We start from the raw sequence: 27,067 nt of genomic DNA on the forward strand, positions 1-27,067 counted from the left end.
AAAATTATTAATCACTTATCATGAACACTCTTATTATTTAAAAAAATGTATTTAATATTTTTATGCAATTCAAATATTTCGCAAGTCAAATAGATATTATTTTTATTTTTACATAAAATTAATTATATTTATATTTTAATAACCTAAGCTAACACTCTTAAAAGTATGTTACAAACTGCAACACTTTACAGCTAATGCAACATCATGTTTTGGGCTAAGGTAATACAAAACACACCATGTTATACTAGACTAGAAGTAACATAGTTAATATAATATATTGGGGTGATATTTTTTTGGAGGGGATTGCGATATGTCATATATGGTATATGGTGTAGTGAGATCTTTAACATAATTAGTTTGATTGATGAAAATTCCATCATTTATTTGGCTGACTTTTATGCCAAGGAAATAATTTAGTTCTCTCATCATGCTCATCTCATATTCACTATACATAAGTCTTGAGAATCTTTGACAAAACTTCTCATTAGTAGAACCAAAAATGATATCGTCCATATAAATTTGAACTAGGATAATATCATTACCATGTTGCTTGAAAATGAGAGTTTTATCAATTGTCCGTCTAGTGAATCCATTCTTGATCAAAAAATTTGACAAAATGTCATACCATGCTCTAGATTTATGTTTCAATCCATAAAGAGCCTTTAGAAGTCTATAGACAAAGTTTGAAAATTCTTGATCTTCAAAGCTAGGAGGTTATTGCACATAGACTTTCTCTTCCAATTCACCATTAAGATATGCACTTTTCACATCCATTTGATAGACCTTAAAGTTTGAGCATGCAAGAAATGCAATGAAAATTCTTATTACTTCAAGTATTGTAACTGGAGCAAAAATTTCATCATAGTCAATTCTTCCCTCTTGTGAGTAGCCTTTAGCAACATGTCTTGCCTTGTTTCTAGTAACAATATCATTTTCATTCATCTTGTTCTTGTACACCCACTTTGTTCCAATAATACTTCGATTTCTTGTTGCATGAACCAGCTCCCATACTTTGTTTCTCTCAACCTGGTTCAATTTCTCTTACATTGCAGTTGTCCAATTAGGATCAATGCTTCCTCGGGTTTTCTTAGGCTCAGTTTGAGATAGAAAATAACCATATAGACATTCATTTGCAGTGGCACTTCTAGTTCTCACACCAGCATTGGGATCACCAATAATAATGTCTCTAGTATGACTTCTATCAATTTCTTAGTGTGATGATTTTGATGACTAGAAGTGTCTTGATTTTCTTCATCCATGGCATGACTTGCAGAACTATCACCTCTTTCTCCCCCTGAGTTTGTGTTATCAAATTCATGTGACTTTCTGATTTAAAGTGGATCTTCATTTGCATAATTGATTGGTTCACTAGCTTCCTCTCTTTTATTATTTGCGTTCTTTCCATCATCATTTTTAAAATCACTGTCAAGGTTGAGATTTTTAAAATTCAAGGTTTCAGTTTCACTTTCATCAATGCGGTCCAATCCAGGGTACTTGTCATCATCAAAAGTTACATCTGTAATCTCCATAATATTTCTTTGCTCTAACACATAAACCATGTAAGCAGCCATTTCCAAGGAGTAACCAATAAAGATAGCTTAAAATACTTTAGAGTCAAATTTGCCAACATATTCTGAGTTGTCCTTAACATAAAACATTTGCTTACAAATACATGAAGATATTTATCTATAGGCTTCTTTCCAGATATGATTGAGTAGGGTGACTTGCCAATGCCTTTGTTTACCAAATATTTGTTCTGAATATAACATGTTGTGATAACAGCTTCTTCCCAAAAGCTTGTTGCAAACTTAGCATCCTGCAACATTGTCCTTGCAGCTTTAACTAAAGTTCTATTTTTCCTTTCAACTACCATTTTTTTGAAGTGTTCTTGGAGCTAAAAACTCTTGAGTGATGCCCTGTTTTTACAGAAATTATTCAGTATGAAATTTCTGAATTCAGTTCCATTCTCACTTCTCAATCTTTTCACAGAGTTGCAATCTTCAGCCAGATTCTCAATCTTCTCTATATGTTCACTGATAATGTGTGGAGTCTCATCTTTAGAATGCATAAATTTCACCCAAGTGTATCTTGAGTAGTCATCCACCATTACTAATGCATATCTTTTCTTGGAAATGGACATGACTTTCATAGGACCAAACAAATATATGTGGATAAGTTGTAGATGAGCATTGATAGAGTTCACAATCTTGCACAAAATCCAATACAGACATGTCTCTCACTAATTCTTTCTTTACTAAAGTGTTGATTACCTTGAAGTTTGGGTGAGATAGAGCTTTTTGTACCAAAGCCAACATTATTTATTTGATGCTTTGGTGTAGAAATAACACACATTGTCCTTGCCTGCAACAAACATGCTTTCTTTTCTTACTCCTTTGAGAGAAGTTTCATCATTCTTACTTCTTGAGATTGAGCAATCTTCTCTGTCCTTAAAAGATTATGCTCAAGTCCTCCAACCAGTGTTACATCTTGAATGATAAAATTTCCACAAATCAAATTACCATATACCATTGTAAATCCCTTGCTGTTGTCTCCAAATATCACCAATGGACCATCCATCTCCTCAAGCTGTGATAGCAGGGCTCCCACATAACCTTATTCTTCTTTCCCTACACACAATAAGTTTCAAGTGTTTTTCAAGTGTTTCAAGTTAATTTCCTTTAGATGTTTTCTTAGTTTATAGTAGCTAGTCATGGCCTTCAAGTTGCAGGGAATGCAATCAAACTTGTCACGAAAAGAATAGAGATTATTAGTTTGTGTTTCATTGTATTTGTATGCCATATGATTGGGCCATTCACAGTCTTTTTATAAAGATGAGTTAGATGATTTGATGAGCCACATTTTTACATTGTTTTCTAGGGGCATCTACAACATAAGCATAATTGTTACTTTTGTTTACTCCAATCTTTCCATTCCTATTTTTCTTTTTCTTCCTCGTGCTTTCACTTTTCACTTCACTTTTAGGAGTCTTCGGAAATAGGACTAGTCACAGAATTCTTTTCACTTTTAGTGTTGGTAGTTGAATTAACACTTTCCTTTCCTTTCATCCTCATCTACAATTTCTTGCTTAATAATGAGCTCCTCTTCATTTAAGTCTACCTCATAGGGTTTGAATATGGATGCATCCACTTTTTGTAATACATAAGGAACTTCCTTGTTCAATTTCTCTTTGCCTTTATCATTGTGATTTTTCTTTACAGGTAGATTAGACTCATAGTTCAGTCCAATTGCCACATTGGCACGCGATTTTTTTCTTTTCATGATAGAGGCCAAATAATTCAGATGCATTCTTAAATGACTTAATTTTAAGTTCATTTTTCTCAACCTTTTCTCTTAGAGCATCCTCTATATTATCTGCACATTTTAGCTTGTATTTTAGATATTCATTTCTTTCCTAACAACATCTAGGCTCACAAGCTGCAGTTCTCGTTCTACATTCTCTTTTTTGAGTTCCTCATTCAACTTTGATAATTTATTCATTTCTTTAGTGGCAGCCACCATACTTGTATAAATGTGGAGCATTTTTATACTCATCTTTTCAACAGTTTCTTTATATTGAGAGGCATTCAATTCAATAGTGGTTAAAATGGGTACCTTAATTTTTGATGTAGAGGACTCTCCTTCCTCTTTAGCCATGAGGGCATAATTTTCATATTTTTCATCTTCATTTTCGTCATCTGTGTCATCCTAACTTTTCCCCTCTACAATATAAGCCCTTCCCTGTTGCTTTTTCAGAAGAGCCTCATACTTAACTTCAAACTCCAAGTATACCTTGTCTTTCTTCACCCTCTTTAGATTCCTGCATTCTGTAGAAAAGTGGTCAGGTTCATCACAATTATAGCATCTAATTTTAGACCTGTCCACAAACCTTGTTTTGTAACCACTTTTTCCAGTTGTGTTTGAGGTTTTTATCTGAGATTTTCCTTTCCAATCATTGTTGTAGGAGGATTGACCTTTGCCCTTAAAGTACATAGGCTTCTTGAACTATATGTTAGAAAATTTTCTTTCCAGGTAGGTCATGAATTAATTCATTTTATCCAACTCATCAAGAGTCTACAATTCTTTCTCTCCTACTTCCAAGATAACTTATTTTTGAGGTTCCTTACATTTTTCCTCAATAGGTTGTACAACTTGAATTTGAGATTCAATTTCATTTTCAATCATCTTTTGGTTTTTGATATCAAGGAATTTGACACATGAACGACATGTCTTTGGTTTAGCTTCAATGACTTTCAGTGCAACATCTCAAGTTCATAGGTTTTTAGAATCCCATATAAAATCTCCAATGTCATTCTGCCTAGGTCCCTTCCGTCCCTTATTGCAAAAATTCACCGTTCTAAGTGATCAGGAAGGGTGAGTAAAAATTTCAAGTTTATCTCATCAGTCTCATATAAATTTTTCATGTAACTGCAAGTCTTTTATCAACTTATTGAATCTCTCAAACGCTTCAGTAATCCATTCCTTTGGTTTAACCATAAAACTCTCATATTGTGAGACCATGATTTATATTTGGTTTGTCTCATCTCTTCAGTACCTTCACATAAAATCTTAATATTTTCCCATATTTTCTTGGTTGTCTCACAGTTAATAATGATGGTGTACATAACATTATCAAGAGACTTAATCAAGATGAGTTGCAAGCCACTGTCTAGTGAGACCTTCTATTTCTCTGGCTCAGTGTACATAGCTGGATCTTTTGCAACATACTGAGTTGAAATAACATCATCTTGAGTTGTTTCAGGTAGCCTCACCTTAGAAATAAAAGGTCCATGCCTTAGAATCTCAGGGCACATTGAATGAGCCATCTTGATGAACAACATCATCTTTTTCTTTCACGATATGTAGTTCCCCTTGTCAAAAATAGGTATCTTGATAATGCTAAACTTCTATGTATTCATACTTCCAAGATATAATCTGTTTACTTTCAGAATATACTCTGATACCACGTGTTAGGTATAGAATGCACAGGGGGGTGAATGTGTATTTTTTTTATCTTTCTTTATAACTTTTTCAAGTTATTTTCAATAACTCAAGTTAAGTATTTTGGGCTTGGTTGAACTTAACAGCTTAAGTATGTTTGTAGTGATAATTAATCAACTGTAAAAGACAGATAAAACAATTATCAAAACTCACTTGATTTTATTCAAAATCAATTGGGTTGTGTTACAAATCTAGTTATTGAATATTAAGAACTTAGCTTCTACTTGAAAGAATTATAGATAATTTTGTATTGTTTTGTTACTTTAAAATAAAGGACATGTGTCGTGCTTTATAGAATAGCATGCACAATTTATAGGATTAACACTAAAATAGACTAATATGATTTTAAAATTCTTTTATCTATTTCTATTCTAAGCTCTACAAATATGACAGACAATCTTTCAGAGCTGCTACACTCCTTTGTCCAGTTCATCTTGATCCTTGATCTTTGCACTCATCAAACTACATTTGTAGTTTTTCATTTTAATGATAAAATAATTTGTTGACTGGTAATTTGGTATCTTTATGATAGTTGCATTCTGTAAATAAAACTGTTATCAAGATCTTCCAAGTACAAAAGTCTTTTACCAAGATGTCGACATTGCGGTATAAAAAGACTTGTCAATATCTCCACATCACGGTAGCTTTGGTCTTCTTCGATAAGTCATTTCTCGGTACATAGATTGAGTTCTCGATATCAAGATTCTTGACTTCTCGACATGAGATCTCGATATTACTTTTGACTTTGTGAGATGAGTGACTTTTTGGTATGACTTCACGGTAGACTAGACTTCTCGATAGAATATTGCGGTATCTTACTTCTTGGTATGACTTCGCGATAGAGATCTCGGTCGCTTGTAGAGACTTCACGGTAGCTTCCATCTCGATATGACTCCTCTGTAGGCTTGAACAAGTCTTGATATGACTTCTCAATATTTCTTGATCTGTGACTTCTCGACATCCGACTTAGAATATTTTTCAATCTACAACATTATTTTTCTTCAAGCTATGTATCTTCACTTTGAGGCATGATCAGACTTTATCTTCTTTCAGAGTTTTATTCCATAGATTGATGGTTGTACATAGAAAAATGTCTCAGTCTAGTCTTTAATCATTTTTGTAGACTCAAAGAATACATTTACAAACTATACAACCTGTTACAAGTTAACTGATTCTTAGAATTTTTAATATGTTTTAGTCTTGTTATATAACGGCATGTCTTGCACAACATGATGATTATAACAAATGTTAATAATATTAAGTTAATTATTTTTTTTGAATTGGATGAAATGATATGTATGGGAATCTAATTATTTACTTATATTTGAATAAGTGAAAAGTAGTTAGCAATTCTTGTTTCGACGTTCATTTTTATTTTAAAAAACGTGAAGTGATAAGTTTTTAAAATATCAGTAATCTTGAATGAAATTATATCTAAATTTGCAAACTTCGTTAACAATTTTGAATCATCATATATCCAAATTTTCTACGCATCATGCATTAGATTCATATTAGAAGAAGATGTGGTTTACAACGCGTCATGCAATAGATTCATATTAGAAAAAGATGTGGTTTACAACGCGTCATGCATTAGATTCATATTAGAACAAGATGTGGTTTACAGATAATAATGTTGATAACATCTTACGTCAGAAGTTCTAACATGTATGAATAATTTATAAATACACCGAATATATAACAGTTTTGGAAATAAATAAAATTATAAAAACATGTTATGTATTATATTGTACTCACGTGTTCGTTAATATTCAAATAATTTTAAAATTTTGTTTATCCAATCATATAATAATTTTAATATATTTATATAAATATATAATAGTTATAGATTTATAATAAAAATAATAGAAGAATTAGGGAGAAGCTGTGGTCGTAGTTTAGTAGGATGAGTTTTGGTCGTAGTTTCGCGGGATAATAAAACTATATTTTGTAGTTTATCAATTTAGTAATTTAACATGTACATAACATTATTTACTTTTATATTTTTAATAATCAAAATATGGGGATAACCGTTAAACCAAAATATACTCCATTTCGGTTATTATATCATATTATATTATAGATTATAGTATAATATAAATTTGCGTTATAACGAGAATTTTTTAAATATGTTATCTGTGAGAATAAGTGATTATTATGACTAAAATCGGTACACTTTTGAAAAGATGGAATAATTTTAAATTTAGTAAATTAACGATTTGGTGCAAATCATAACAGTTATATTATATAAAAAAATTCAAAACTTCTAATTACACGTGATGCATTAGATTCATATTACGGATAATAATGTTGATAATATATTGTCAGAAGTTCTAACAAGTATGTATGATTTATAAATACACCGAATATATAACAGTTTTGGAAATATATAAAATTATAAATGCATGTTATGCATTATATTATATATAGGTTTGTGTTCTAACGAGAATTTTTTCATAATAATAGTCTCTTTTGAAATTTTATCACTACTAAGTGCCCGTTTGAGAAATCTTAAAATAAGTAATTTATAACTTAAAATGATTAAGTGCGAAATAAGTGATAAGTTGATAAATACTTATAAGTTCTATAAGTGTTTGGATAAATTTACTTATAAGTCAGAATTTTTTTTACTTAAATGAATTAAAACAAATAATTATTAAATATAATTATCTTAGTTCATGAATCTTAAATTAGAAAATATTTAAAAATTTATATTTTAAAATCAAAACTTTAGAAAAAAGTGAAAAAATGAAAATAAGTTGGAAAAAAGTACGTCACTGCCAACTTTCAACTTATCAGCTTATAAGTTGTAAATTCAGCTTATAAGTTGGGTCGACAAACACTCGTCGATAAGCTGTTAAGGGCTTATAAGCCATAAGTGGCTTATAAGTAGCGTGTCAAACAGGCCCTAAATAATGTGATGACAAGTACTCATGTCGTGACAATGGGCCTGTTTATGTCCTCTTATATAAACCCGTAACAGCTTATCGATGAGTGTTTGTGCACCTAGGCCATGTTTGTTTAATGGTATTAAACGGGGGATAGGATTATAATCCTTTAAATTTTTCAATCCCATATTTGTTTTGTAAAAAATTAGTGAAGAGTTATCCAAGGATTATAATCCTGTAAATTATCATATCCCATGTTTGTTTTGTTTGAGAAGAGGATAGGACTATAATCCCATCTAATGCTTGGTGGGAGGAGGTATTGTTTTATCCCCTCCTACAAGTCATTTTTTAAAAGATTATAATCTCCCTCATTGTTATCCCATATTAAACAAACGTAGGATTGGAAAATTTAAAAGACTATATTACAATCCCAAGTACTATCCCACAAACAAACATAGGATAAAATTTTAAAGAATTATATTCCAATCCTACATTTAATCCTTCCAAACAAACTTAGGATATGATTATTTAATCCATAGAACTAATTTTGATGAGATTAGTTATCCCCGGATTATTATCCCGGGATTAAAATCCCACGAAACAAACATGGCCCTAATGTATAAGTTGAATTAATAACTTATAAGCTTATAAATAGAATTTTGGAAACGACGCACTTTTTCTCAACTTATTTTGAATTTTTTCCCCATTTTTTAACTTTAATTTAAAATATGTGTTTTAAATGTTAATTCAATTTAAAATTTATGAATTGAGATAATTATATTTAAAAATTAATTATTTTAGTTCATTTAAGTTAAAAAAATTTCGACTTATAAGTAAAATTATCTAAATACTTATATAACTTATAATTGTTTATTTACTTATTATTTTTAAGTTATTTATTCATTTTAAATTATAAATTATTTATTTTAAGATTTCTCAAACGGACATCACAGTGGGCAGGACTCCTGAGTACCCAGTATATATCACGATTAAATTTAATCTGGAACACTTATATAGAATAATTAAACAATAATCTGGAAAAATTTAATCAACAAGATTTTATTAAAATTGTAACGGGGGAGGTTTGGAAAATGATACACGCACTTCGGTTCGGAAAAAGACACACCCCTTTGACACACTTTTGAGCTCACGTATAAAAAAATGAATATATAGGGTGATATACACACAATCACACAACACTTATACATATTGTGTGTATCACACACACTCTCTCTCTTTCTAGCCGAAACCTGAAGCTTGTTCAGAAATCCGTCCTTTCTCTCTCTACAAATCTTCAACCGTTGGCCTTTTTCTGCAACTTGTACTCTCTTTCTCTAGTGTTTTTTAGCCAAAATTTACTGTGATTTTACTGATATATCCAAAGCATATACAAACATGTGTGTATATGTGTGTATTTTGTGAGTATAAATGAGAAATTGTTAGTGGTGTGTACGGTCACTGTGTGTGTGTTTGTTTGTTTCTCTCTCTAGGTTTGTCTCTCAGCAATGACGGTGTGTTTCAATTTGAAGTGTAAACAAGTAATGATGGAGCCACCTCGTAAAGGCTGGCGTCGCCGCACTGGCGACTTTGCTGACTTGTGTCAGCGATGCGCGTATGTCCTCTCTCTCTCTCCCTGCCTCTCTCTCTACCTCTCCCTCCCTCCCTCTCTAGCTCTCCCTCCCTCCCTCTCTCTCCCTCTCGCCGTCTCCCCCCTCTCTCTCTCTCCCTCTCGCCCTCTCCCTACTCTCTCTATCTCTCGCCCCTCTCCCTCCCTCCCCTCCCTCTCTCCCTCTCTCTCAGTGTGTGTTAGACTGTTATACTTGATTTTGCTACTGTATTAGTTTTGGATATAGTTACTGTGTTGACTGCAGACTTGTTAAATTGTGAAACACTGTTTGACTTGGTAATTTTTATGAATTTATGTGTGAATTGTTATGTAATTTTGTGAGTGAAAATTAATTAGTTTACAGGATCATCTTTGGTTTTTCGTAGTTGAATTATATATTTATATGATTTGTTACAACTTGCTAGGAGACTTGTTTGAGTTTTGCTGTTTTGAGTTTTATGTAGTTATGATTTCTTTGCCTTGAGCAGAATTTCGTTCTTACAGGGAAGATTACGAGATACTTGTGCTTTGGCATTTAAATGCCAGTAACAGAAATACATGTGTGTATGTGTATATAAATATAATGTTTATGTGTGTAATTGTGTATTAAGTTGCAAGGGTTAGATGCGTGGAATTCCAAAATTCGAAGAAGCTTCTCATGATTTTTTTTGCAGGGGAGAATTTATGGTTTCTAGGCTGGTCTTGTGAATATAGGATATTACATATAAAATAAGAAAATGAAGTTCACTTTTAATAATGTTAAATTTGGAGTCCATTTAACTTTGTACTTTCTTACTTTGTCACTTTGCTAAATACAAAGACACTCTTATCAGGATATACGTAGGCAAATGATTCTCATTTTGCTATTGATATATAAACCATTAAATGCCTTCTTGAAATAACCTAAGGCTTTGGAAGAGATATCCAAAACCGGATGGACTTTTAATTTTATATTATGATTTTGAAATTGTGGGTTTGGTTCTTAACTCTTTAGTATATTTTTATATAAACAGCCCACATATTTTACTTCTACACTTATCAAACACTTGCTAATAATGCTAACATATAATACAAATTTCTAGTTTTATCCTTATATTGCTGATCATATATTTCTTTGTCCCCAAATTTTTCTTCTTGTTGTTAACTATTCATACTAATATTTATATTTCTTTCATGTTTTAATGTTTCAAAATATTGTTTGTTGTAGTAGGTGAGATGCAGTTTCTTATGGCTATAGTTTTTCCAGTTTATATTTATTTAATATTAAAAATATTGCAATACGAAAGAAAGTGTTATATGGGGACGTGTTTGGAGTGATTATATAAGAAAAGTGGAGATGCCATAAAAAATAAAATGTAAGCTCGCTTTAACATTTTTTTGTAGGATTTTTTACTGCAAATGTTTCCGCCATGTTCTGTCTTAATAAATCCTCTTCCAGTTTCACATGTTTATGCCCCCTTCGTGGAAGATACAAGGAAAAAGCATGAGATTAAGGGGGAGGAATATACTAGGATTTACACATTTGGAAACTTTTGCCAAATCTGCACTTGTTAAAATGGAGAGAGGGTTTATCCTGATGGGACATATGGGAACCACTTATGTTGTACTTAGTGCTGAAGTATTTAGTAGATTATGAGACTTGAGAAGTCCTTTTAGTTATTTGTATGAAGCTCTCTTTCTGTTTTGTATATATCTGCAGCTCTGCATATGAGGAGGGAAAGTTCTGCGAGTTTTTCCATTTAAATGCTTCAGGTTGGAGGTGTTGCGAGTCCTGTGGAAAGGTCAGCAATAGATTTCCTTACTCTTTTGTATAATATAAAACAATTTAATCTGGATCATTTGATTTACATTTCATATCTTTACTCTTGAAGGGACTTAAATTTCTAATATCGTTGTTTTTTGTGCAGCAAATACATTGTGGATGTATTGTGTCCTTTCATATGTTCGTACTACTGGATGCGGGAGGGATTGAATGTATGGGCTGTGCCAGGAAAAGTTTTGTTCTGGTAATACTTTATAGTTCAGTTCAGTAATATATTTTAGTTCACTGTCAATTATGCTATTATTTGTATCGTGCTACTTATATAATTTTCTTGTTGTGTTGATGTTCTGTTACAGAGGATTAATTTTTGCATGCTTTGTTAAAAGTGTACTTTTCATGTATATCTCGAACCTAGACCTGTATAAACTAAAATTTTGTATTTCTAATTTTGGGAGTGCTGAAAAATTGGGAAACAAACATTTGGTGCCAAAGGAAAGAAATATTTTGAGGTAGAGTAATTTAAATTTTGGTCATGCTCCTTGACAAATTAAATAAATGAATGAATCTGTTCATGCTCTGACCAGATTTCGCTTAGACGTTAAATGCTTATGTTGCAAGCTTCCTATTTGTAGAGACATAGTAGTGCAGCTTAATCTGTTGAATCAAGGTGCTCTGGGGTGTGAGTGTTTTCAGGGTTTTGTTGTTGAGTAACTGGTTCCAGTTTAAGATTTGAGAAAATGTTTTTGCTCTAATATGGAGAATACTTCCTCATTAACAACTGTGTCCGAATAGGGAATCTTTCTTTATTCATAATGCACAATGGTGTAAATACTTACCTTTGTTGGCTTGAGGACTATCATGCCACTGGCAGTATGTATCTAGCCGGTGTTACATTTATGTTTAGGAGTTGGTAAAAATATGTTGCTTCCTAGCTGTAGAATTTGTGGGAGCAACTAGATATATAAGACCGAAGGTGCTCAGACGGTTTTAAGATAGAGAAGACTTCAGGTCCTCCGATGTCTATCAACATCTGAGGTAAAGTTTATTCCCCCACTGTCTATATGAATAAACAAAAAACGGTAAATTAAATTATGTGGTTATAAAAGTTGTAGTTGTAGATAAGCAAAAATTTGTGAGTGGTGAGAACAATCTCTGTTGCAATGTAATATGTTTTAAAATTTATAAACCATACTAAAGACATATATCTTGATATATCTTCTGTTCTCTTTCAGACCCCCAATCCTGCATGGCCTCCGCCTTTTCTTCACAACCATGAATTCCCTGATAAAGTAAAGGATGTTTCAGTAAAAAACTGGAGTTCAATAGCCGGATCTGGACCTGTCCCTTGGCGGGAAGCACCTAGTTGGTTCAACAATAATTCAACACAGGTGGGACTGAATGCAAAGTTGCCCTCTCAAGTTGAGGTACCAGGCAGCATTGATAGATTAAATGCCCATGAAAGAGTGCCGGTCCATTTCCTGGATAAAAATAAAAAATGGGATTCCTCGGGACAATTAATATACGGAAGTCTGAAAAGTGGGGCATTTGAGATCATTGAGAATGAAGTACCTGGTATAAGCCTCTAACTAATTGATTGGTCTATCTGTGTGCTTCCAGGCTATTTAACCTCCTTATTGACTTCGCTTCACTGGTGCTTAACTTTTGAGACCATTTTGTGACAGGAATCAAGTATGAAGAGCAACCTACTGCATATACAAACGTTACCCATCGGCCAGACTTTTCAATTTTTGAGCCTTCAACTCAGACAACTAATTTTGTTCCTGCTCTTAATCCAGAAATTAAACGAGAAATAAAAGAGCAAAACAAGGTATCAGGAACGCATGAACGTGTGACTTCTCCGCCAGCAATAGGTATATATTTTCCTAGTTCTAGTGGAGTTGAATCAAGTTGTAAAGCTCAAACACGCAATGGAAATTCTAGAGGGGATGGTCGAGTTCGGAGCCAGTTACCTCTGAGAAACCGGCCTAAAATAACCAACCAGGAGCTTCAGGAGATATCCGGACAGTATCCTCTTTTAAAAGATGTTTGTCTTCGTTATATCAAATGTTAACAGTACTATAATTTTGATCTTCCTAATAGTCGTTAAATGTGTTCCTCCACCTAGCAGTTTGTTGATCTTTACCTTTTTAGTCCCAGCACTGCAATTACTCCTTTGTTTGAAAAGACATTAAGTGCTAGTGATGCCGGACGGATGGGCCGTTTAGTTCTTCCAAAAAAAGGTGCAGAGGTAATCTTCAGTTAATATATTTTTTGGCTTGAGCAGTAGACCTTAAATAATCTGCTTAAAAGTTTCTAAATGCGAATATTGGATGTATGTAATTCATGCATGTTATATTGTTATTTATTTAAAAAAAGGAAAGGGTGAAGAATGTGTGGAGAATTATGACCAAGTCAAGGTGATCTCTGCCTTTCCTAATTATTTTTTTAAAAGAGCTCCTGCTTTGAGCCTTCTTCAGACAGTTACACACACGTGTCTGCTTTACTGTGTTTCATGTGCTAACAACCATAATGTCAAGCGAAGATTTGAAAAAAATTGATATGTTACCACGATGAACCCTATTTTTCTAGCCTTACACTTGTGATAAGTTAGTCATATTTTATATTCTTAAGTGAGTTTTACTGGACAACAAAAAAAATTTAGGCTTTATGGGTACACGTGTCAGGCAGTGGTTGTCATGTTTAGAGAAATACTGTAAAGAACGAGTAGTTGGAGCTGTATTAGACCTGTTTAAGACTTTAGACTTGTTAACTTGATTGGTTCATCTAAGTTAGTGACTTTTGCTATACAGTTTTCTTTGTCATAAGAAGGGCATACATTAAAGCATGAAAAAAATGTTTGCTTAATGTATGCCTAGTGGTAAAAGGTATAATGCAAGACAAAAAAGAAATATCAAGCAAAAATCTTGGTTAATGTTTTGCCCATGTTAATTTACCCCGGATAATATTTTTATAGGCCTACCTTCCAGAAATTACTAATCCGGAAGGGATACCTCTTATGATGCAAGATATGAAAGGGAACGAATGGGTGTTTCAGTTCCGGTTTTGGCCCAACAACAATAGCAGAATGTATGTTTTAGAGGGAGTTACTCCTTGTATACAGTCTATGCAATTGGCAGCAGGTGACACAGGTAAAAGATCTAAATCACATTATAGCCTAATCACTTCCTCCTTTCCATTATCATTTTGTCTATAAGTTTAGAAGTTACTATTTCATGGCTGTGACATTGCATTTTAAAATTTTTACTCCCACTACCCAACTAAAGCTGTGAATTGTTTGGCATGCTAAAGTAATTTTAACCAACCTCGTTAAAACTTCTGAAAAACTTTAATTAATGCTCTCGTTTTCTTTGTATGTTCACCTCTTTGGTTGTTTGTATCCGAACATTTTTCATGTATAGAGAAGTTAAATGAAAAAAAATGAGGGTATGATAGGAGGAATTTGAAAATAATCTAAAGATAGACAGAGGGAATTGTTTGTTAAAATTCTAAAAGAACAGTTGGATGTTTATTTATTGAAGGATGGAGTTATTAGTTACACACTTACAATTACCTAAAAAATCATACTGCTAACATGATATCGAGTCCCTTTTTCTATAATCGCAATCAACCTTCTATAAATCTGTGAGAGTACTTCCATTCGACTTGATGTATTGTTTATCAAGCAAGTTCTCTGGATTGTGGAGTTCACGTAGGGAAAGTTTACTATGCCATTTCTGTTGCTGAGACATTTTTTTTTTTTTAGTAACATTTAGCAGGTTAGAACTAGAAGGAAAGTTGGTCATGGGAGGTCGGAAAGCTTCCACTCCTCCAGCAAACCAGGTCTGATGTTGTATTATTGTTTCCTTCATGCCGTAAAAAAAATTAGTGTGTTTGCTCTGGATGTGGTAATAATGTGAGAGATGATGTTTACTTTGTTACTTGCAAATTTGAAATATAATATAGTGCAATGTTCGTTCTTCTTTACGTTGCTAATGTGTTGACTATATGGCATATGGATACATTTATTTCAGTAAAAATTTTATCATCGAAATAACAAGTATTTAACCTGAAAGATTAAGTTCAGCCGTAACATGTGGCTTTATCAACTTATTACAATGTAGAATCTAATGTCGGATTTTTCCCCCTTAAATTAATGTCGGATCTCCAGATACTGGGATGTTGAACTTTCATGCATTAATTACCTTTCCACTTTATTTGAAATCTTGATTTTCTGAGTTTCAAGTGTCCTAGTAATTACCTTACGCATAGTCTCAACTCTTTAAGATATAATAAGTTATTAAGGTCTTATTGTCTTTATCCACAGAGCAAAAGATCTATTAATACTGGCAACGAAGTTTTAACACATAGAGAGGTTACTGCAAGAGCTAGTAAACCTGGTGAAGATCTTTCTGCACCTATTCATGTTAAAGATAATATGATATCATCAAGCCTTCTGGCAACTAGCCAAGCCAACTCAGCTGACCCAGCAAGTAGATGCTTCAAGTTTAATGAATCGAACAATGTAGCGAATGATGTACTTGATGGTGAAACATTCCTTAGTAAGAGGAAGAACAGTAACTTAGGTTCAAAGAGTAAACGCCTACGCATCGGAAACGATCAAATTGTAGAGCTTGAGATCACATTGAAAGAAGTTCAAGGGCTGTTTCGCCCATCATCTGACTCTGTTCCCCAGATAGTGGTGATTGATGGCTATGAAATTGCAGAATTTGAGGTAATGACTTTTTTGGTTCGTGTAGTATTCTATTACTTAAGGACTCCACCTGTATTACTCATCATCATCAATACCGGGGTTGTAATGTCTATGTTTTTAATATCCTCTAGTCATTTTTTAATCATCAAACTCGACTGCTGAGTAATTCTGTAATAGAACATTAGCATATATGTATATATAGATATATAGATATATTTTTTTATATAAAATTTTGAATATTAGTTTATTTTGGGTGTTGGGAAGAATGATAAAGAACGGGGAAAAAGCAGTCTCTGTACCTCCCTGAACTGTATTTTTGCTTTTTAAAGTTTTATAAAAGTTACTAGCTACATTCAACAAGCTGTGGGAAGGTCTCTACTACATAGTACTTGTTGGGGTAGAAGTAATTTTTGTCAAGTTCTAATTTTCTTCTTCCAGCGTACTTGGTATTTTCACAAATATTTAGATGCTATTAACCTGGTATTTGCTTTTGGGATCTAACATGAATTGTTTTAGCAGGAGCCACCAGTTATTGGAAGGCCTACTATTTTAGCAACAGACTCTGTGGAGTAAGTCAGCATTGTCTTTATTTTCTAATTAAAGTATAGAAGGTTTTTATCTGATCCATCTTGCTGCATTTTTTTAGGGGGTAGTAGCACGAAGCTTTCATGTTTTAAAAGTATATATGGTATTAATTTGTAGATAAACAATAAATTTGAATGTTTTTATCTTGTTAAGATTGAGTCATAGGATACAATGTGGACATGTACAGATAAGATTGTAGATAAATAATTCTGAATCTTCATAATAGATTGAAACTATGTCAAAATTGCTTTAATTAATGTCAATTTCACTAATGTGGAAGGTTTATCTTTGACTTAGTTTTAATGTACATTTTTTTGCCACATACAATCTAATGCAACACATTACTTTTTGTCAGTGGAAAATTTCAGTGGGCTCAGTGCGAGGATTGCTTTAAATGGCGCAAAGTTCCCTGTGATATCCTTCTTCCCTCAAGATGGACTTGCTATAAGAACTCTTGGGATCGAGAAAGGTACAGTTCACACCCACTTCACTGCAAATGCAGCCCCCTTCTTTTTGACAACTTGATTGGTTGTGTATATAAATTAGAAAGTATATGTAACAAGTTGGCATCTATTTAACGAGTTTGTCTATATTTGCATGCCTCTTATGTCGGTAATGCATTCTGAAGGGTTGTGGGCAACTTGATTTGTTTCTTTCTGCTTCCTGATTTCGACTTTTCACTAAGAATTTGTAGTTTTATTTGACTAAACTCGAGATCACCATAGACCAGCAAATTTTTGCATTTATTTAAAATCCTTGGTTGTATAATATAAAAATCCTGTACTTGCAAGAGCCTCTTGAATCTGTGTCTAGCACATTATCTTGTCTAACTTCTACAATTGGCAAGGACATGTAGAGTTGACCAAGTTTTCATCTTGTTATGTTGAGCTGGTTGTAAGCTTGTAATTCAAAATTGTTGCTGGATATTTTTTTTTGAATATAATAAAAAATATTAAAAGTGCATGTGTTCAATTTATCATATTCTATCTAGTTAACCAATTTTGATGTTGTCTGTGTCTACGACTTTCTTCATCTGACCCCTAAAGCTTTATATTTTGTATTATTAAGTTTGTTGGCCACTTGGTTGTAAATAGTTCTCTGTCCCATTCCATGTGAAGTCTTTCAAGTTCAATATTTGGGGGAGAATGGGGGGGGGGGGGAAGAAACCAATGTTTGCATTTTCATGCAAATCATCGGTGGTCTGATAAGAGGACTGAGAGAAGAGGACAGCAATGAGTTGCTTATAATTACTCTGTCATGCTTGTGTATTAACTGTTTTTACCCCCAAAGACATTTGTTTCCATGACCTCTGTTTCATGATATTTGAACAAGTGCATTAATTTCATGCCCCAAAAGTTTGGCAATAAGTGTTTCGGTCATTCAATAAGTGACACAAAAGTTAAGTAATGTTCGTTTCCTGCTTGCATCCAGATCTTTTTGTTCTGCGGCTCAGGAGTTGACACCAAAAGAGCTGGAGGATCTGCTAATTACAGGTAATTGATATTTACGTAAAGAGCTTAAAGTATGTAACAAGTTTACAACTTCTGGAATTAATGATAGGAACTTGGATGAATTTTGATCTTAAATTGTCCCACTTTCTTTTCCATTTTAGTCTCTTAAAACACCAAACTGTGGTAGATGCATCAACCAACTCCCTTGCCATTACTTGCACCCAACTAGTAAAATATTGTATTTCCTCTCTCATGATACAATACTACTGGTGAATAAATACAAAGATAAAACAACCCCTGCTAGAGGAGCCATAAATAATAATAATGGTGGTAACATAATTTTATGCAGATGCAGCTAATAAAATAAACGCCAAGAAAGAAGATGAGCCAGATACAGTGGATGCTTTAGAGGGGTTAGATGAACTTGCCAACTTAGCTATCCTTCAGGAGGGTAGCACCCTTCCTTCATCCAAGACCACAACAAAACATCCACGCCATAGGCCTGGGTGTACATGCATTGTGTGTATTCAGCCCCCAAGTGGTGTAGGTCCTAAGCACAAGCAAACATGCACATGTAATGTATGTTTAACAATTAAACGCCGTTTTCACACTATGATGTCAAAGCGCGAGAAGAAGCAAACTGAGAAAGAAACAGAGAGTAAACACCAAAAGCTGCAGCAGCCTGAGGACATCCTGCTATGTCGTGACCCAGGAAAATGTAGTTCAAGCCATGAAGCAGTGACCAATGATGGTTCTGGACATGACCCATACAAGAAAAAATTCTCCGTGTCTCCATATATAGGTCAAATCGATCTGAATATACAACCAGAACGAGAAGAAGATACATCACCTTTTTCTTCTGGCGGCATGATGAGATTGCTCCAAAATGCTAATGAGAGGTACCTGAAGAAGCAAAAAGAATCAAGCTCTAGTGCAAATGGTAATTCTCTTGTTAATCCTCCCGTACTTTGAGTAGAGTTTAGGCAACATTATCCTTCTATACAGTAGCCAGATGAGAAGCAAATACAGATCAACATCTAAATATTTTAGCAATTATTAGTTTAGAGAGGAGATTATTAGGGCTAGTCAATCTTGTTCAACTTAAGATGGCTTATGTGGCATAGTTTTCCGCACCGAACATGATGTAGTAGATCTGTACATAATTACTGGTAGAAGTTGGAGTTAAGGTTACAAAACAATGATTTTCTGGTCTCGGTGATAAGTTGTAGACTTGTAGCTCTCAATGAAGATCGTTGAAACTCGTATCTATGCAACTGGACTGGGTGGCAGGACAGAGGAAGTCATTTTGCTTTTATAAGCTCACCCTGTGCCGATTAAAAGGTAGGGCGGCACAGCTCATAACCAGTTAACCGGTTGCATTTAGTACGTGTCCCCTTATTCCAATATGCTCTGGTTTATGCCCTAGGATTAGTAAAATAGGATAAAACCATTTAATATTTGACATGTTATCAATCTTTTCCTACAAGTACACTGTACAAATATATTATGAACCTTGGTAGTGATATGTTATGTGTTTTCTTGCATGTGATTGGACTAATTGTAATAGATACTTGATATTCTTTTATTGGTACATGATGTAAACTTAATAAAACTGAAGATTGTTGGCGCCAATAAAAGGTACAAGAGCACAAACCAAATTAAAGGAGATTGTGCTGTTGGTCAATTTGGTTATTGCAACTCGCAGACCATATTACATACTAAGTAAGCCTTGTGCCCAGGATCTCCTACACTCAAGATTCTTAAAAAATTTAAATTCTTTAAGAGGGTGTTTGAAAACTTGCATTTCATTTAAATGATGGATTTCAAATGACAGGTGATATTTGATTGTCTTGGATTATATTATTTGATTATATTCAGAATTTCAAATAAAATTTAGATTCACAAATAGGGTATAAGTACATAATATATGTATGTTAGGGTCTTAAAAACTGATTTCGGTGAGTCCCCTCAAATTTAAGGGCCAGTTTTGGTTCTGGTCGTGGCCAGTTTTGGTTCTGGTTGTGGATTACGAGATGGTACAACTGTGCTAAGAGTTGGAATGAAACTATTGACTTTCGATTTTTATATCCCTAGTAGGTGCCTAACATTCGGAGACAAGTATGCACATTAGGTAAACTGTTGCGGGGTTACCATCTCCAAGACTCCAACTATGTTAATGTTGGTTATTGTATCTTGGATTCTTGGTTGAAAATACTTGAATGGAATCCTGAATCCTTTTTTTTATACATTGGGACCGAGCCCAACTACACCTGTCGAGTTGAATTGTGTAATGTACATTGGGACCAAGTCCAACTACACCTGTCGAGTTGAATTGTGTAATTCCTTTAGTGAATACAACGGAGTCCCATACTCCTATTTACTGCGGTACTACTTAAATTAAAGAAAATAAATCCTCGTTTTGTTGGGGTAGACGTGACAATTCGTTCGTGTCAGTATACTTTCGTGTCGTGTATTTTTGTATTTCGTGTATTTGAATATCAAACACAAAATTAACATGTTTAGCGTTTGTGTACATTCGTGTTCATGTACTTTCGTTTCGTGTAGTGTATGCCGTGTTAATTGAATATTAATATATATTAAATTTAATATTAATATAAATTAAAATATAATATTTTTAGGTAAAAAATTATAAAATATATGAAAAATAGATATTTAGATCTCAATTCTATATAATATAATGAAATTAAATAATATTTTAAAAATAAATTTGCATATATTTATTATAATTCTATATATATTTATAAAAAAATATTAAAATTTAATTATAAAATTTATTTATATCATATACTTCGTGTCGTGTACTCGAAGGTTAAATACAAAACCGACACTAAATCTTGACCATATATTTTCGTATTCGTGTACTAAAAATGTAAATACAAATACTAAATTTTCGTGTCATTTTATTATGTTGTGTAAAACGTGTCGTGTCCAAAATTATTGAGAGTGATCGGGTGAATACCAAGTGTCTATGGACGGTGAGCTAGCCGACGCTTTACCTTTGGTTGATGTGACAAAATGCATGCTCTTGGACCCATTTTCTTTGAGAGCCTTAAAGCTTCTTTCAATGCATGTACTAGGAAACTGTATAAATCACAATCTCTACCATTTCCACACATGCATACACAACTCTTTGGTCCAAATTGCAACAAATATTCCATAAACAAGAAGAATGGTCTTGATTTAGGACCACTTTTTAAACTTATACAAATAAACAAAGTGGGGGTGGTGCTAATTCCACAAACCCCATCATATCTTTCCTATGTATCTCTATCTATAACTTTCAATTCTGTACTAGCAAATTACAAGAACCACAACTTTCAAATAAACAAAAAAAAATCAACAACAAAAAGAATTTCAAACTTTGCAACTCCCACTTCCTCGAGAGCCATTAGCTTCAAACACCACAAAAAGATATCAAAAAACGAAACCAATATGTAAGGTTTACATAATAGCAACATATAAAGTTATAATCCAATATAAGATATAAAATTTTAAATTTTCAATTCTAATGGGAGCCCCTGTTAACCATCTCCATGTACTGGTTGAGAGACTCCTGTCTTTGCAACCTCATTTCCTGGTTGAACTTGTTTATAAACGCTTCAACTCGCCTGTTCAGCTCATCTTGACTCGGCGACGCTTCCTTCCTCAGCTTCCCTCCCGACACCGGTGACGGTGAATCATAATTAGTCCGGTCTCGAAATGTGTCCGATTTTTGCACGTGCCGTGGAGAGTACGTTGGGGAATCGCCAGTCACGTGATTCTCAAATGTATCGGACTTCCTCAAGTGCCTCGTGAGGGGCACGTGACGACCGTCCGTTATAGCTTTCCAGGTGCTCTCAAGCGTCTCTTGCCTCTTCGGCTTCGCCACCCTCAGTGCCCTGTTTCCGCCTGTGCACAATTTTCCAATACAATTATGTCATCTCCACTTTTTTAATATAATATTTAATGTCACTCAAAATATAGCCGTTATGTGATCAAACATTCCAATCCAATAATGTACGTTGTAACTGTCTTCAAATTTTTGGGACCATGCTCTTTAATCAGAAGTATACCAGATATATTTTATTTGATTTTAACGTATCTAAAACTCAATAGTTTATTGCGTATTGGATTGCTATATTATACGTTGAAGTAGATCAATAATTTATAGCCGTTAGCTAATTAATTAACTAACCGATGCAAATAATTCCCGAATAAATTAATTTATGAAAGCATACCTTCAGGGCTAGCTTTCGCATGTTTCCGGTTACTAAATCTGGAGAGAACCAGAGGTTTCTCTTTAACCGGGAACCGATATTCCTCCTTGTCAATCTTCCTTGTCGGCGTCCACGTAGACCTCGATATCACAAACTCATTATCATCCTTCTTAGCCACAACCTCCTCTGATTTAATCTCCACCACAGGCTTCAAAACCTCCACAGGTTCCTCAATTTTTCGATACATCTCCTCATTATCCTCAAATTTTCGATAATCAACATCTTCAGTTTCTAATTTCCGGTACACCTCATTTTGAGCATACAGATCCAGCTGTGGAGAGTCTGGAGGTGGTACTTTAGTTGAATTCAGCTGCTGATGCTGATCGTAATCATCGCCTTTGGTATGAAACTTCGATGAAGCAGCGATAATTATGATAATAGCATTGAGTACAAAGTATAGATAAGGTGGCTGAAGCCAGGACAGAATTGAAGACCAAATGATGGGGATTTCATCTATTAAAACAGGGAGAGATAGTTTAAGAAACATGGCTATAGATATAACTCCGGTTGAAATTAAGAGAGCTTTTACGGAGAGAATCATGCTAGTTGATGATCCCATTTTTTTAGATAAAAAATAAAATTGGTTTGGTTTAATTTGAATGTGAGGAAGGTGAAGAGAATTGAGTGCAGATGAGAAATTATGTGAAGATAAATAGATATGTATATGTAGGTGGGGCAAGAGTGGACGCGGGGTTATAAGAGAAAGAGAGAAGTTTAGAGTTAAGACCGTTGGTTATATGGAGTAGGATTAGGAATTTGAATTGAATGAGCTGCTTACTTGTGTAATTATGTTTAAGCTCCTGAGGGTGCCACGTGTCAGATGATGTAATTTACATTTATCAATATATCTTGTGCATTTATCAACATTTATTCTCTGTGACAGATATAACATACAAGTAAAACTAAATTATCCCACTCATGTTATGGCTCTGCATGGCTCGCCCCAACTCATCCGACCCAAGTCTTTTTTAATCCGAAAATTTCGATCGTAATTTGAATAATAAATAGGTTGTTATTTGATTTGCGATTTGAGAAAAAAATTGTACTGCTCGTATTATGATCATCCCTAATTTATAATGTGATATACGTAACTAAAATTATAATATTAATAATTTTAATATTAGTACTACAATTTTAAGTTATAAAAATTTTATTTTTTTAAAATTAACAATGATATATAATATTGAAAGTTTTTATAAGATGATTCAATCCATCCAAACCGACCCAACCCAAATCAATGATGGGTAAAGTTAGATTACAAAGATATATCTTTATAAGTTGGGTTAAAATTTTTAAACCAATTTAATTGGTTCAAATTATAAAATCGCCACCAATCCCGTCAAGCTGATCCACGTGCAGTTATAGTGTCGGTGGCTAAGAGCAAGTCCAATACAATATTATGAGTGGTGTCATTTTCATAATTTAAAATCAAATATTCAAAAATTTTAACTGCAAAAGATAACTATCCTTGAATACAAATATGCATATATCCATCATTGGTTCTAAATTTAAAATTAAATGTATTTATGCATTCATGTCACATCATCAAATCATCAAGTAACCACAAATAACATGTATATTGGTAAACTTTAATTAAGATATAAGAGAGAAAAACAAAAATGAGTAAATTTTGGACTTATTTGGTTTCAAAATGTAACTAGCATTGGAGTTGAAGTTATATTATAGCACCAAAAAATATTTTTTGATTCTAAATTATAGCAATAATTATAGTCATTTTGCATCTTGCTCTAACAAAATCTTTATAGATCTATTTTACATATCCATTTTTATTTGTTTATTACGACCCATTTTGAGTAAATGTTACTCCCCCGTCCCATATTACTTTCCCGTTTATTTTGGACATATTTGTCGGTTCATATTTTTAATTGTTAATATTTTCAATTTCGTATTAATATTAAATATCAAAATTTTATTGTATTAAATACTCATAAATACGAATCCAACAAAATCACTTATGATTATATTTGATCTTATAGATTAGACGTAAATTAGTAATTAATCACATAACATGAATAATGTAAAAAGTCAAAATGGGAAAAGTTTTTAGGGATGGAGGAAGTATTTACAAAATTAATTTTCTTTTTTATAATTGAATTAAATTAAATTGAGTTGTTGTGTATGTGCGAATTAGTCAAACGTTAAAAATAAGAGAAGTTAATAGACGAGCATTTTTTAAACTAATAATCTCTTTCGATTCTACTTTTTATTTATGTACGGGCAAGTTAAAAAAATAATGAATAAGAAAATAAGATAATTAAATATCGTCAACTTTCATCGAATTGATACTAATAAACATTATGTTAAACTAGTAAAGTTCATTATTCGAATTTGTATGGTTAAAATTTAATATTGTTTGATGTCGAATTTATTTTACTAATTAGGACTATTACTTAATCGATAAATTATTATCTTTCTAAAATTAGCATACTAATTAATAAAAATTTACTGTATAAAGATAGTTTTGGAAAACTTTGCCACAAATTTCTTGAAAAAAAAAGACAAATATTGAGGGAGAATTTTTTCTTTAAAAGTGACAAATAATAATCAGGGACCAATGAGTATTTGTTAAATTTGAATTGTGAATGCAGTCATCGGTTTACCTTGGTTCAGGTGATTTGCAGGCGAGTCCGTATAATTTACTTAGTGTGTAGGGCATGCGGATTACCTAAGAAAAAAATATTATTATAAACACAAATTATATAACACACTAATTTTAAATTCATTGTAATGGAGCATACCAAATATTTTGATAAAACATCCTCAAATCAGTTACTCTTTTGTCCCTTCCGTCCCTACTGAAATTACACCTAGAGGGGGGTGAATAGGTGATTATAGCTAATTAGGATTACTTTTAGATTTTACCCGATAATAGCTTACTGAGATTTTACCAACTGAACTATAATCTGACAATGATAGTAAGCTGAGATGACTAAATGCAATGCAAAAAATAATGTGCAGGAAAGTAAATAGAACACACAAGAATTTTAGCCAGTTCGACCCCTAATCCCCTATGGTCTACGTCCTGGTCCCTTACCAACTTGGTAAGAGAATATATTATTGATCAATGAAGGTTACAACTACAAGATACAACAATATATCTCCCTTTATCCCAGCTGCTGATAATGGCTTGCTGAAACCTTGTTTAAGAACCTGCTCTCTAAGTACTATACTACCCCGTAGTACAAACTCCTCTAGCAAGTACCACTAAACCCTTGTTTCCCTAGCCAACTTATCCAGCAACTAATCAATACAATTTGAACAATACAAATCAGTGATAAAGATTACAACTCAAACTATAAACTCTCTCTAAGATAAAACACGTGTATATAATTAGAGCTCGAGAGTATTTTAGAAACAATAAAGATCAGGAGTTGTATGTGTTCTTGCTTGCAAATTTTTCTCTGTCATAAAAACTGCAAGAAACCAATATATATATAACAATACATTAACATTTGAAAACAGCCTCAACAAATTACAACGGCTAGAATCCAATTCTACCGTGTAAGATCGTTGGGATGGTTTTCCAACGTTCATGTGTACGTTAGATTGAAGAGAAACACAGAAGTCCAACGTTCAGAAAATATCTCTTCTATTTAGTAGAGGATAAAACGTTTTAATCAGAAGATAAAAGAAAGAGTTTGAAAGAGAAACAAACTCCTATTCTTTAGGAAATCAATTTAAATAAGTAAAAACGTTTTATAAATGAGCTCTCTATATATCATGCACGTTTATTATATTAGAGAAGTCCTTACAACTGATATATATGAAGATCCTATAAAATCTCCATGAAATTCGACTTCCTTGTTGAATCTGGACTGTGCATCTTGGCTTGCTGTTATTCTGACAATCGTGATCATAGCTTGCTGAAATAGATTACTGTCTATGATAGCTTGCTGTCATGATACTTAAACAGCACTGATATCAAGCTGTTATATCCTGCAAACATTCTCAAATAACAACATGATGGCTTGTTGTGTTGTGATCATCAAAACTAAGGAGTTACAATCTCCCCCTTTTTGATGATTACACACATTTAGGAGAATTATAAAAACTCCCCCTAAATCTATGCATATCTCAAAAACTTATAACATGTTACTGCAATTAATATAAATGACACATATGCATATCCAAATATCCAATCATAACTAACAACCAACATAAATCATTACATCAAGTCTTAAAAAACCAAAAGTCAATTTAAACCAAGTAACAAACCAAGTAGCAAACCACAGATTAAACCTAAGCCAACTAGTCAACAGAAAGTCTTAACCATAAGTCAACAGAAGATAGTCTTAATAACCAAACAGAAATAAACATAGGCATAAGTAAGTCTCCTAAATATCTCCCCCTTAAAGCATCAAAAAGATCTAGATTGAGGGCTGATCATAAGTGTAAGATCAAGCATCAAAACAAACCAACAAGTAAGCAGCAATAAACAGATAATGACATATCATAATGAAAAAATAAATTAAACACAAAAATGCCTTTTAAATACCCAATCATAGTAAGCTAACATGAAAAATGATAGTAAGCTAACATTACCAAATTTCCAAAGATAGCTTACCATTATACACTGCACATGCCAAGTTCCCTTCGAATGGTTGAAAATCTTGCTTCGCCAAGGGGTTTTGTAAAGATATCTGCCAATTGATATTCAGTAGGTACAAAAACTAATTCAATCTTACCTTTGGCAGCATTATCTCTCAAGAAATGATGACGAACATCAATATGCTTTGTTCTTGAGTGATTAACTGGATTCTTTGATATGTTG

At 33.1% G+C, this 27,067-nt stretch overlaps 2 protein-coding genes across 4 annotated transcripts; one reads left to right on the top strand and one right to left on the bottom strand.

Moving 5' to 3' along the window:
* The first annotated feature begins 9,066 nt into the window (after positions 1-9,066).
* Positions 9,067-19,542, top strand: LOC141671625 (B3 domain-containing protein Os07g0563300-like). 3 transcript variants are annotated; one of them, XM_074477903.1, is made up of 14 exons: positions 9,067-9,204; positions 9,374-9,495; positions 11,189-11,270; positions 11,397-11,495; positions 12,484-12,823; positions 12,934-13,276; positions 13,403-13,499; positions 14,226-14,400; positions 15,015-15,091; positions 15,576-15,983; positions 16,482-16,531; positions 16,903-17,016; positions 17,979-18,040; positions 18,348-19,542. In XM_074477903.1, exons 2-14 carry the CDS (start codon positions 9,389-9,391, stop codon positions 18,968-18,970), a joined length of 2,577 nt encoding a protein of 858 aa, XP_074334004.1. In that variant the 5' UTR covers positions 9,067-9,204; positions 9,374-9,388; the 3' UTR covers positions 18,971-19,542. The 3 variants fall into 3 exon arrangements, with proteins under 3 accessions (XP_074334004.1, XP_074334003.1, XP_074334005.1); XM_074477902.1 differs by having other exon boundaries at positions 9,069-9,495; XM_074477904.1 differs by having other exon boundaries at positions 9,069-9,495; positions 13,409-13,499.
* Positions 19,543-21,318: 1,776 nt separating this feature from the next.
* LOC141672513 (uncharacterized) lies at positions 21,319-23,006 on the bottom strand. The gene is made up of 2 exons (XM_074479129.1): positions 22,237-23,006; positions 21,319-21,907 (listed from the first exon to the last, which is right to left on the bottom strand). The coding sequence occupies exons 1-2, from the start codon at positions 22,832-22,834 to the stop codon at positions 21,525-21,527; spliced, it is 981 nt and encodes a 326-aa protein (XP_074335230.1). The 5' UTR covers positions 22,835-23,006; the 3' UTR covers positions 21,319-21,524.
* Between the last annotated feature and the right edge of the window lie 4,061 nt (positions 23,007-27,067).

The sequence above is a fragment of the Apium graveolens genome, chromosome 7, assembly GCF_009905375.1.
Source record: "Apium graveolens cultivar Ventura chromosome 7, ASM990537v1, whole genome shotgun sequence".
In the NCBI taxonomy this organism is placed as follows: Eukaryota; Viridiplantae; Streptophyta; class Magnoliopsida; order Apiales; family Apiaceae; genus Apium; species Apium graveolens.